The sequence below is a fragment of the Neophocaena asiaeorientalis genome, unplaced genomic scaffold, assembly GCF_003031525.2.
Source record: "Neophocaena asiaeorientalis asiaeorientalis breed wild unplaced genomic scaffold, Neophocaena_asiaeorientalis_V1.1 scaffold469, whole genome shotgun sequence".
Lineage (NCBI taxonomy): Eukaryota > Metazoa > Chordata > Mammalia > Artiodactyla > Phocoenidae > Neophocaena > Neophocaena asiaeorientalis.
In genome coordinates, this window is record NW_020172691.1 from 1995035 (window position 1) to 2008098 (window position 13064).

Here is a 13064-nt window from a genome sequence, read left to right on the forward strand (position 1 = left end):
CATCTTATGGTGGGTGAACGAGGCTCCCCTGGGAGCCCCCAAGCCCCAGCTCTGCCCTGACTGCCACCGGTAGGAAGCTGTCTTGCGGGGACGTGGGCTCTGGTGTCTGGGCCTTGGTGCCTGGGCCTTGGTGCCTGGGCTGTGGTGGGAGGCCTGGGAGCCCCTCCCTGAAGCCTGGCCCTGTAGGAGGTGGCAGGCCCTCCTGTAGGTTCCCCTGATTGGCAAGGACACCCCCCCCACCCTGCATTCACCCGTTAGGTGACTTGTCCCCTCCCGGGTCGGCTCGGCGCTCCCCCCCGTGCAGCCCACGGGGCAGAAAGGGTGTCCCCCCGCACGGCAGGCAGGGACACCACCAGGGAAGGCATTGAACTTGGCCCCGCTGTGTGCCAGGGGGTGGGGGGGGGCGGGAGTGGGGGCAGCGGTCACCCCGCACCTCCCTGGGTCCTCAGGCACCCGCTCCCTCCAGGCAGGCGACCGCCCCGCCTTCCCCGCTGGCGCCTTCCCCCGCTGGCCTGGCCCCCGGGCTGCGCCCTCTCTCTGCCGGCAGGTACCTCCCTCTGGGTTGGCCTCCGTCCCCATTGCAGCCAGTCCCCAAGTGAAACCGAAAGAGGTCTCGGCGGCCTCGCTGCCAGGTCCGCAGCTGGCGCGGGAGCCAGGCCACATTCCGGAAGGCCGGCGCCTGGCATTTCCCGGGAGCCGGGGTGGGAGTTGCAGCCCCCGGGTCAGAGGCTGACACAGGAAGCGGGATGGAGGAGGACGGGAGGAGGGAACGTCCTGGGGCTGCTGGCGCAGTGAGCCTGTATGGCTGTGACTCATCGCCGGATGAAGATGGGGTGAGAATCCTGCGTGGAGTTGGCCGGGAGGCGCCAGGAGCGGGTGTCCCCCAGCACCTGAGGTACGTGAGGAAAGGCTAGCGCAGGAGCTGGGGCAGTGGTGGGGGCAGGGTGAGCCTGAGGGATTGGCCCCTCAGCCCTCAGCCCTCACCTCTCGCGGACCGGACGTCGCAGCCCTGCGGCGTTGGGGGGCTCGGAGCTCGGCAGGGGCCGCCAGCAGAGCCGCTCAGAGTGTCTGCAAAGCTCTGCGTGGCCTGCACGGCTTGGGGGCGGGGCTCGGCCCTGGAAGCTTCACGGTGGGGTCATGAGACCCTCCCCACCACCCACTCCTTGGCCGGCCATGGTGCCACAGGGCGTGGGGGCCCTCTGCTGTTGCCTGGGGTATGTCCGCGGGCCGGGGCATTTGGGGGCAGTTCCGTGAGATTCAGGCCCTCCAGAGGCCCAGCCACCGTCCTGGGCGCCGGGCTCAGGGTAAGTGAGCCTGCAGGTGGGCGTCGAGTGGCGCTCAGGAGGACCCTGGGTTGGGGGGGAGCTGGGTTGTAACTGGAGAGTCTGGCAGCTCTGCCCCCAGCACCGTGGGCACCAGGAGGAAGGCATCCCATGCTGGGACTGCACCCCAAAATCCAGACCTGCCACTCGCCTTGCAAAACCAGCCCATCTGGAAGCCCCGGGCCGCATCCCTGCGCAGAGGAGGCCCCGCAGCCCCTTTGTGGCCCTGAGGAGGTTCCCTGGCGGCGTCACCACCTCCAACACCTGTGGGGTGGTACCATGCACAGGGTCAGGCCAGTCCCAACCAGGCTGCCTGTCCACTCGTGGGCTGTGTCCTAGCTGGGTTCAGGAGTCTGCTCAGTAACGGCCCCAGAGATGCCCCCGTCCTGGCCCCGGGACCTGCGGACGTGTCACCCCACACACAAAGGCACTTTGCTGGTGGGATTAAATTAGGGGCCCTGAGATGGGGAGGACCCTGGATTCCCCGGGGGGGCCCAGTGTCATCACACAGTCCTTATAAGCAGAGGACTTTCTCCATGGAGGCTGAAGGGGACTGAGTCGGAGCTCAAGGGGCCTCCATATGCTGCTGCTGAAGCTGGGCTGCAGCCCCACCTTGCCGACAGGATCAGCACCAAGCCGGCCCTCCGGAGACCCAGAGGCGAGGGCCAGCGAGCTCGCCTGGGCTTGTGACCTGCAGGCCTGGGAGAGGGCCTGAGTTTGTGGTCCTTCATCTCGACAGGAGAAAGGGACGTAGGCTCCATCTGCTGTGATTTGGGGGCGGGTGCCCTTTGGCTTGGGCAAAGGTCTCTTAGGATGTTCTTGGCACCAGGCTGGACCTAAGGAGCCCAAGGAGGGTACTGACAGGTCTGACCACTCACCTGGGACTAGTGCGACTTGGCTGTGGGCAGCACCAGCCACTGTCTCGCTCCAGACTCTCTGAGGAGCTGGGTAGAGAGACCTGGCATGCCAGCTGGCCTGAGACACTCCTGTCATCAAGCAGCAAGCAACAGGAGGGACAAACCCTTCTCCCCACAGAGCTTGGACAGACTGGGGCACATCAGTGTCAAAGGACTAGGAAGTTGGGCCTGCTGAGATTTGGCTTTAACATCCACTCAGGGGAAGAAGACCTGGGGGTCAGAGGAGACCACAAGCTCAGTGTGTCTAAAGCCTTTTATTTTATTTTAATTATTTTTTATTTTTGGCTGTGTTGGGTCTTCCGTTGCTGTGTGCGGGCTTTCTCTAGTTGCGGCGCGCGGGCTTCTCATTGCAGTGGCTTCTCTTGCGGAGCACGGGCTCTAGGCGTACGGGCTTCAGTAATTGTGGCTCGCGGGCTCTAGAGCACAGGCTCAGTAGTTGTGGCGCATGGGCTTAGCTGCTCCGTGGCATGTGGTATCTTCCCAGACCAGGGATCGAACCCGTGTTCCCTGCGTTGGCAGGTGGATTCCCAACCACTGTGCCCCCAGGGAAGTTTTTCTAAAGCCTTTTTTTTTTTTTTTTTGCGGTATGCGGGCCTCTCACTGTTGTGGCCTCTCCCGTCGCAGAGCACAGGCTCCGGACGCGCAGGGTCAGCGGCCATGGCTCACGGGCCCAGCCGCTCCGTGGCATGTGGGATCTTCCCGGACCGGGGCATGAACCTGTGTCCCCTGATTCCCAACCACTGCGCCACCAGGGAAGCCCCCTCTAAAGCCTTTTAAAGACCACGAGTAATCACAGGCCCTGAGCACGCGCTTCCCAGTGGAGGAAGCCCGCGTGAAGATGCCCTGCCGCCGTGGGCAGCCGCTCCACACATGTCCACGTGGACGTAGGTTGGAAGGTCCGCCAGCAGCAAGGGTGGGCCCGTAGGTACCACAGCTGGAGCTTCATCCTGTGGGCTCTCCCCTGGTAAGGCTGGACCACACCTGGGAGTGGGGACCAGGGGTCGGGGCCCCAAGACCCAGGCACAGTATCCCCAGCTGTGACTAAGGAAGCTCCCGGTCTTCAACCCTATTCCCCACTTGGCCCTCGGGTGGATACAAAGGGCTACGTGCCTCCAAGCTGTGCCCTCAGGGCTGGTGGGGGCACTGACTGTCCTTCTGAGGGCTGTAAGGCAACGACAGGTCCTTATAGATTTGGGGCGGCCGCTCTGGGTGTGTGAGTTGCTTTGTGAAGCACCCGCCCTGCCGTGGGCCATCAGAGCACCCCAGGCTGGCTCGTCTGTGCCCACACGCGGATGGGTCTGTGGGCACGGACACAGCCAGTGCAGGTGAGCCCGGGTTGGTGCCTCTGGGACTCAGCCTGAGGGTCTCCTTTTCTGCATAAACATTTAGCAAATATCGCTCTGTCACCTGGATCTGGGGTCGGTTCTGCATCCCGGGGTGCAGTTTCTCCTAATGGCCGGCCTTGCCCTCCTGGCCTCTGGTCTGTCCGAGATGCGTGGGGGGAGCCCTGACACCCGCCACCTGCTTTTCTGGCCGGGGCCTGTCCTCAGGCACGTGCCTGCCCCCGTGGTGGCTCCTGGGGTAGCGGCACCGTCCCTGGGTTGGCGTCCGGGGTCACCGTGCGTGTGCCCTGTGGCTGGCGCCCCTGTGGTCTGGCTCTGCTGTGGTTGCCCTGCCCCCAGGGCCTCCTCCGTGCGGCCTGGTGTTGACCGCACCAGGCCGGGACCGAGGCTCTGATGCCGGGGCCCCGTGATGGGGTGGGGGCCGGCGGGCGGTGGTCTGTGTCCCAGTAGGCCGGGAGGTTTTGCGAGAGACTGCTTGTCACTGCAGCCACCCGCTGGCAGTGAAGTGTGGGGGCTGGGGAGCCTGCAGGTCCTCCCCCGACTGGCAGCAGAACTGGAAGTTGGACCCCTGGCCTTCTCCGCGGGCCCACCTCGTCCTCCTTGTTCCAGACCGTGGGGCTCCCCGTCCCGCCCGATGGGCGTGTGCTCAGGGGCTGGGCCCTCCCCACTGCTGGCATCCCAGGGCTGCTGTGTTCCACAGGCCTCCTGGGAACCCGTGGAGGTCCTGGATCGCACGCTTGGTGCCAGCCTTGCCCTGGTCAGCGGTGCGCCCAGCCCCGGGTGGCAGGAATTAGAGCCCAGTGTCAGGGTGGCTCCTTGGCTCTGCTGAATGAAGCGGCCGAAGGAAGCCTCCCCATCCTGTCCGAGCGTCCAGGGGTGGCCGTAACAGCTGACTGCACACTTGGCTTAAACCAGAGAGATTTATCCTCTCCTGGCTCTGGAGGCCAGCCATCTGAGATGAAGGTGCAGCAGGGCTGTGCTCCCTCCAGAGGCTGGGGTGGGGGGCGGCTGGGGGGTGGGGATCCTTCCCGCCTCTTCCAGCTCCTGGGGCTCCAGCTATCCTAGGCCTGTGGCCGCATCACCCCGGCCTCTGCCTCTGTCTTCCTGTGGCTTCTCCCTGTGTCTCTGTGTCCAAATTTCCCTCTTATAAAGGCACAGTCTTTGCGTTAGGGCCACCCTACTGCAGTACGACCCCATCTTAACTGATTTCATCTGTGAAGACCCTATTTCTAAATGAGGGCCTATTCCCAGGTTCCTGGTAGACATGAACTTGGGGGACACCAGTCTCTGCAGCACACCTCCTCTGTCCCACCACCTCCCTCCTGCACACTGGGTTCTGTCCACCAAATCCCTGTACCCCCATCGCTCACCAGCTGACCCTGTGTCCCCATGCGTCCCACCCGAGTACCGGGCCTGGTCAGTTGGTGGGGAGGCCCCTGAGGCTTCCCTCCCTTTCCGGCCTGTCCATGGAGGTGACTGTCCAGGGGCACGTGCCCTCCTGGGGGTCCTGACACAGCCGAGCGGTGCCAGCCAGCCCAGGTGGGACCTCAGAGCGTGGCCGGTGCCCGCAGGACAGGGCCCCATCCCCTTGCCCGAGCATCCCTGTCCCTCCATCCCTCCGACTTCAGCACGGAGCCTCTCCAGGCGCCCCCACTGGGGACTGACCCCAGGCTGGCTCTGACCAGCAGGGCGAGGAGGGAGCTCCCCACCCCGGCCCTCCCCCAGATACCCCGTTCAGCCCAGTCGGGGCCCGGCCAGGCCTCCCGATTCCACCAGGGCCTCTGTCCCCACGAGCCCCCAACTCTTCCCCCGTCCCAGGATCCCAGGGCTGTTGCTCAGAGCCCAGTGGAGGGGTGGCCAGAGGGCTGCCGTCCTGTGGCCTGGAGGAGGCCGGCAGGTTCCTGATGCCTGGAGACGCAGTTCCTGGGGGGCCGGATAACAAGTGGCCAGTGGGGCCAGGCACCACCCGGCAGGGGGTCCAGGCGGCCGGTTCTGAGGGTGCTTGGGGGGCTGAGCCAGTAGCACGCATCGTGGGTGAGACCCAGCGGCCTGCCCTGGGTGATTGGGTGAAGTGGGCTCAGGCAAGAGGCAGGGGTGGCTGCGGTCACCTGCCAGCCGGGCGCATCCTAGGGGTCTGGCTGTCCCAGATCTCGCCTCTTCCCACATTCCGCCCCCCCACCCCCCCATCGTCTGGTCTGGGCCACCAATTCTTTGATCTTTCTCTTTTACAATGACTCATTCGAAACCTGATCTCAAAAGGAAATCCTGCAGCTCAAAGCTGGGTGAAGCGTGGGCCCTTCCCCGAGAGCACCCTGTGGGCACCCACGCGGCACGTGTCATGGGGCTTATGTCTAAAAATACACTCTGACCCGGCCTCCTTTAGCCCCAAGGCCCCGCCTGGTGGGGTCGATCCTGGGCGGCTGGAAGCCTCCCAGGGACGTGGCGAGGTCACCCTCTGCAGCTCGGGCTGGCGACAGGGTCTTGAGCCCGGGCCGGGGCGGGGCTGGTGGGGCTGCTCAGCAGAGGTCAGAAAGTGAGGGGATGGGTGGGGGGACTGTGTTTGGGGGCTGCCCCAGTGCCAGCACTGGTGGGACGGGGGAGCAGGAAGCCAAGGCTGTGGAGGTGGGGGCGGGGAGATGACCTTGGGCCTGGGCATCGAAGGACAGGGACACCATAAGGGTGGCCCTGGGGGCATGGGGATGGCGGTGGGCACAGTGTCGACCCCTCCGCAGCCCCCGACAACTGCTGTCTGTCTGTGGAGCTGCCTGTCCTGGACGTTTCCCATCAGTGGAATCACACACTGTGTGTCCTTCTGTGTCTGGCTTCTCTCACTGAGCATCGTGTCCTCAGGGTCCATCCACGTGGTAGCGAGGGTCAGGGCTTCACCCCTTTGCGTGGCTGCGTGATGCCCCCGTGTGTGGAGGGACCACATGGCGTTTATCCATCATCTGTTGGTGGGCACTTGGGCTGTGTCCACCTTTTGGCTGCCACGGTGACCGTTTAACCATGTGAGGAGCTGCCGACCCCCAGGTGGCACCACGTTCACTCCCACCCACCGCATCCCCCCTGCCCCATCCCGGATAATGGTGCCCAGCAGACGCCTTGACTCGCAGGCACATCGCTCCCCTCCCCACACCCCCCTCCGGGTCCTGGTCTGAACCCCCTGCTTGGCGGGGTCCCCAAGGCATGCCCCCTGCCCCATGTCTTTGAGAGGACAGGATGTACAGGCTCCGTTACAGGAACTCCCACCCAGTCATGGAGCCCTCGCTGCGGGGACAGACCTCTTGCTGGGGGAACGTGATGCCCTGGATGGCAGGTGACGGCGTGGGGCCTGAGCCTGCTGGGGCTGATGCTCAGAACGGGGGCCACGCAAGCCTGGCCTGCAGCCGGGGGGGGTTCCTCGGCCGCAGCGCACCCTGGGGACGGCCCGGGGTCCCCCTCCCATGCTTTTTGGCCGTGGGCTCTGGATGGTGCTTCCCAAGAAAGCAGCCCTGCCCTCCGCAGCCGCAGAGCCTGGAAGTGCCCGCGAGTGGGACGGGGTCGGTGGTGCTCGGGGTGTGGCTGCCGAGAGAGGGACGCTGTGGCAGCAGGGGTGTCAGTGGGCTTAGTGGGGGTCTCAGGCAGAGACACATGCCCTGCACTTGCTGCAGACAAGTGACCCAAGGGACACAGCGAGCCGGCCCGCCTTCCATCCCAGGTGGATCCGCTGAGGGGTCCCACGAATCGAGGAGCTCCCGGGGCCTCCACGGAGGCAGCGGTCACTGGAGTGGCTTGGGATCGCGGAGGCTCTGGGCTCCACTGCGCGCCAGATGAGCCTTGTGCTTATACCCGAGCAGCCCCTCCTCCCGATGACCAAACCGAAGCTCAGAGGAGCTCAGGCGCCCCGAGTTGTGGGAGGTTCTCCGACCCTTAGCCGCGGAGCTGGGCTTTGACCGTCCGCCTGACCGAGACCGTGGGTCCCAGAGCAGCCTCGCATTCCTCCTCCTCCCGCCGGGTCTGGCCTGCAGGAGGCTGGGGGCCGTGGCACTGGCGGCCGGCCAGCAGCTGGAGCCCAAGGCCTGAGCAGAGCGGGGCGGCCCGGCCTCTGCTCCCTTCCTGAAGGGCTGGACGCAGCTGTGGGCTGTGGCCCGGCCCCCGGGCCCCTTTCCTTCTGGGCCGCAGGGCGAGGCGCGCACGGGCCACCCGGCCGGTGCAGGCGGCCCTCCCCGCCCCCACGGGATTGCACAAGCTGCCCGTGTGCGGCAGTGATTACTGGAAGTCCCGAGGATTTCTTCACTCTGGGCTTGGCCGGGAGTGCCAGCCGCCTCCCCTTCCTGCCTCCCCGGGTGATTAACGTCCTGGGGCTGCTTCCCAAGGTGTGCTCCGCCAGCCTGAGGTCCCTGCTCTCCGAGGCGGGCAATGGGGCCTGGGGACTGGGGTCCCAGGCCACAGGCGGGTGTGAATGGGGGGGATCGCGTGGGGCTAGGTTGGCCCCTGCAGCTTTTCCCGGCTGGGTGTCTGCCCTCCTTCTCAGTGGGGACCCTGTGCGACGTTAGCCCCATCTGGGTCTGGGGGCTCTTCCCCACTCAGCTCGGCCCCAACCACCCGGAGACCCTCGGCAAGCCTGACCTGGTTGCAGAGGTATGGGGCTTCCCAGCCCCGGTGGGCCCCCCAGCTCAGAGCTGCTGGCTGGTCGGGCTTCCTCTCTGCCAGACATGCTAGGTACAGAGAGCCGGGGGTGCGCCCCCCCGCGGCTCATGCTGGGCTTCCAGGGCTCGAGGCCCACTTTGTGGGTGGAGGGAGCAGCCCCCGGCCAACATTATTCAGGGGCCTGAGAACGAGGGCGGGAGAGCGGCGGGGCCTGGCCACACGGAAGGGGTTGCCCTCACCCTGGAGGTCCCAGCCCGGGTCCCCAGGAGGGGGTGGCCGGACAGCAGGAGGGCCACCCCGGCAGCACTGCGGTGCTGGGAGCATCAGCTTGCCCCCTGCGTGGATGGGGCAGTCAGAGGGGCTGGGGGGACATCTACGGGGTCCCGCCACCCCCTAGCCTACTGACCCTGTTCCTGGAGGGCGCCCTCCCCTGTCGGGATCAGAGGGCAACCTCAGGACATGCGTGTCTTTCCCCAGGTCATGATGCCACCACCACGGAGCAAGAAGCCCAGATAGATGCCCCTGCGGCCCGGCTCGTGGAGCCCCCCGATGCTGGCAGTGGGGCCCACCATGGACGGGGAGTTCCCTCCGCATGAGCCTCCACCAGCCGGCAGCGTCCTGTACAGCCCGCCGCCCCTGCAGACCCCGCTGTGCGGGCCCAGCGTCCAGGTGAGCCCCAGCCCTCAGGGTCTCCTCCTGGCCCCTCGGCGCTTCTCTGGTGCCTCAAGCCCATATCCCAGCCCCCAGCTTTGCAGGCAGGACCCTCCAGGGGCTCCCGTCACCCCCAAGTCCCTCACGTGTTAGCCGTGAGGTTTCTCCTGCCAAGGCCTCGGCTGGCCCTCGGGACGCTCGGCCCAGGCGGCTGCCCTCACCTGCCCTCACCTGCGGGACGTCGAGGGCTTGGACCACTGTGGCAGGTCACACTCGTCTGCTCTGCTTCATCACTTCTTTCTTCTTACTTAATGAGACTTTATTTCTTAAGCAGTTCTAGGTTTACAGGAAAATGGCACAGCAAGTTCCCGTGCACCTCTCCCCTCCCCACTTCCCCACTGTTAACATTCTCACACTCGTGGGTGTGCTGTGTTCCAACCTGGGAGCCGGTGCTGACCCAGCATCGTTACCTGAGGGCCATGGTGACATTCGGTTCACTCTTGGTGTTGGATGTTCTGTGGGTTTTGACAGATGTCAGATGACCCGCATCCACCATTACGGCGTCACACAGCGTAGTTTCACTGCCCTAAAACCCCTCTGGTCCCCACCTGTCCATCCCTCCTCCCCCCAACCCCCGCATTGCTGATCCGTCCCCTGGCTCCAGAGACCTGCCTTTTCCAGAATGTCCCAGAGTTGGAATCACAGTGTGTAGCCTTTTCAGATCTGCTTCTTCCACTTAGCGATGTGTATTTAGGGTTCCTCTGAGACTTTTCCTGGCTTCACAGCCCATTTCTTTTTAGCGCTAAACAACTTTCCATCGTCCGCATGTCCCATGGTTGCTTCCATCCACTGAGGGACATCTCGCTTGCTTCCGAGCTCTGATGACTGCAATAAAAGTACCGCGAGTGATAAAACGACCCTAGGGGCCAGGCCTCCTCATATCACAAAAGGTACAAGAGGCCTCGTGAAGAGAAGTGTCCAGAATCCTCCAGCGAGTCAGGCCTAGAGCCAAACAGGGGCTCTTTCCCTGCAGAAAAGAAAAGAAGCCAAGTTTCTCTGTGTGGAGACTCGAGCTGCCGGGTGGGGAGACCAGATGGGGTGCGGGCACCAGGGGGCCGCGTGGGCTGCGGCAGTGACGCGCACACCTGCGTGGGGAGAGAGAGCAAGGATCCAGCTTGGGGTTGGGAGAAGCCGGGCCCTGGGCCTCAGGACCCAAGTGGAGCTCCAGGTTGAGGGTCCAGAGCTGTCATGAGGCATCCCAGACCCCAGAGTGTAGCATCAGACGGGGCTGGGAGGTGTGCGCGAACCCAGAACTCACTCCGTGCCTGGCTGTGCCCACAAGGCACCCTAACGGGGCAGAGCACAGTGCCAAGCCACGTTGAGCGGGCCTTGCCATTCGGCAGGGAGGGAGCAAAAGCGGGTCACAGCTGCAGACCCACCCGCAGCTTCCAAGCCTCGGCTGATGGCCAGAGCCTCCGGCCAGGGCCCCGGACACACATGTGCCAGGCCACCTGTACCCACGGGGCCCCTGCCCTCCTCAGCCCCCACCTCCCTCCAAGCCTCTGCCCGCCCGCGCCCACCCTGAGGCTCTCGGATGCCCCAGTGCCATCCCACACGCGGTACAAAGCATGCTCCTTCCTTGGGTGCTATGTCGCCCTGTTTTGCAGGCTCGGAGCACGCGCCTGTCATTCTTGTCTTTGTTGTTGGTTTTTTTTTTGTTGTTTTTTTTTTTGCGGTACACGGGCGTCTCACTGCTGTGGCCTCTTGCGTTGCATGGCTCACGGGCCCAGCCGCTCCGCAGCATGTGGGATCTTCCCGGACCAGGGCACGAACCCGCGTCCCCTGCATCGGCAGGCGGACTCTCAACCACTGCGCCACCAGGGAAGCCCGCGCCTGTCATTCTTATAACGCCTCAGGGTTCTTCCTCCTCAGCATCCCATCATTTGCCTAATTATTTTCCTGTTGTTGGGCCTTTGGGGTGACTCCAGTTTTTTCTGCTGCTATAAATAGCGCCACTGCATTTTCCTCCCCCCTCCTGGATGAGTCCCTGGGGGTGTGTTTCTGGAATAGAATTCCTGGGTCAGAGCGAGCCCCAGCTTGGGCGGGTTTGCAGAGGATGGAGCTGTTCCACAGGGAATGGGCTCCTGCCACGTCCCGTGGTGTTGACCCAGGAAGCTGACTGAGGGCCAGGACATGAGCTCTGTCTGGACACCCCGTGTGGACTAGAGGGGCTCAGATACTGGAATTGGAGGAGGGATGTTTGGAACAAGACAGAGACCCTTTTACAAGGGAGGTGCCGCGTGGAGCCCGACCTTGGCTCCGAGCCCCACTCCGGGCAGTCAGAGCCAGCAGGGCAGGCTCCCCAGTGCCCTCCAGGGCTCAGGCTGTGCACAGAGCCTGTTCCTCTCGGGCCACCGAATGTGGGGGTTGCCCCTCAGGCCACACTGGGCCTGGCCCAAGAGTGACCAGAAGCCAGGGCAGCCCATGTAGGCTGCGGGCATCAGTGTTGGCACTGTCCTCCTTACTTCTCTCATGTGTCCTGGCCGAACCAAGCTTGTAAGGAGGATCCCAGGGTGGAGCAGGTGGGGAGTGGAGGTGGCCCCAGGACTGCCTGGCAGGAACATGCCCCCAGGACTGTCAGTGTCCCTAAGGTGGCCAGATTTAGCAAATAAAAATATAGAGCCCGGTGAAATTTAAGTTTCACATAAACACAAAGTTTTAGTATGTGTGTGTTCCATACAGTATTTACACTAAAAATTATCTTTTGTTTATCAGAAATTCCAATTCCTGTTTTTTATCTGGCAGCCCTATGTTATTTGCCGCCCTTGCCGCCCTAGCAGGAATGTCATCTTCCTTCATCAGTTTGCACATGGCCTAGTAAGCTTCTGGCTAATCTCCCAGGGCCTGCTCCTTCCCAGAAGAGGGCCAGCCTCTCTGTCTCCAGGCAGGCTCTGATTGGCTAGCTGGGGTAGGGACCCATCTTTGGACCAATCTGGTCCCACAGGCCTGCCCTCTGAAGGTGGAGTCACCCCTCTGGCTGCAAGTGTAAAATCCCGAGGAAGGCTCTGATTGGCTGGCCATGCTGTACCACCCCTGTGGGATGGGGCTGGATGTCCTTGGTTGGCAGCCTTGCCAGAGCAACGTGCTGGGGGAGGAGGTTGGGGTGCTGGGTAGACAAAGTCATAAGGGACCCTCCCCAGCCTGAGGCCTCCCCAGCTTGAGGCCTCAAACTCCTCAAGGACCTGGGGGTCCCCTGGTCTGGGAGCTCCACAGGGACCACCCCAGGCCCAGTCTGGGTGCAGGTGGAGAAGGTTGGTGAGCAAGGGGCCCCTTGGACCCCTCCTCCCCGGCTGCCCCCTTCTGGGCCCAAACTACAGACTGGACTGGCCTCTAGTCTGGAGGCCAAGGGGCCTCTACCAGTTGATACCATCTCACCACATCTCCTTCATGCCTCTTCTCTGAGCTGGACCGTGGGGAAGCAGGCGGGGCCCTGTGGGCAGCCCAGGGCTGGGGGCACAGTGATGGAAAGTGGGGCTGGCAACCCCCTTGGTAGAGAGGGGCGGTCCCGACCCCCCAGGCTGGTTCTGGGCCGGTACTAGGTCAGTGAGTCCCGAGGGGCGGGCCTTGGCCAGGGCTGGCACAAGCAGGCATGGCAACTGCAGCCAGCGGGCCTCCCTGATGGAGCTTCATGTGGCCAGCGGCCCGTTTAGGGCAGGGACGCAGCACCCCGATTCTACAGAGGGTGTGAGTGTCCACAGCCCTACCCCTCAAGCCAGTCCTGGCACATGCTGCCCCTGCTGACCTCAGGCTCACCTTCCAGCCACCCTCCCTCCCCCTGGTGTTTCCTAAAGCAGGTTCTGCAGAACCCCTGCCTGTGCCTCACTCTTGGGCCACACGGGCTTGGCCTCTGGGAGCTCTGAGAAGGCTGGGCTTCAGACCTGCCTGGAGTGGTTGGGCTGCGAGAGTCTGGCTGGGACAGGGCTGTCCACGGTGCTGGTGGGAGCCCTTCACCCTGACCTCAGCCCCCACCCCTCTGGGAAGTCCCCTGTCCCCTCCCCCACCCACCCGCTGGCAGGCTGCGCGTCTCGCTTATGGGTGCTGGCTCACGAGGGACTCTTACTGTCTTGCTTCACACAGGGTCCCCTCCTCCACTTTCTAGAATGCAGGCGTCCAGCCTGGGCTCCCCAGGCCCTGCAGGGATT

General features: G+C 64.0%; 1 protein-coding gene across 1 annotated transcript in view; it reads left to right on the forward strand.

Moving 5' to 3' along the window:
* Positions 1–754: 754 nt before the first annotated feature.
* The window catches only part of SBNO2 (strawberry notch homolog 2), a 37893-nt gene continuing 25583 nt past the window's right edge, over positions 755–13064 (forward strand). The window contains 2 exon segments of the mRNA XM_024740130.1: positions 755–895; positions 8689–8880. Coding sequence (XP_024595898.1) covers positions 8728–8880 — 153 coding nt within the window. The 5' untranslated portion in view covers positions 755–895; positions 8689–8727.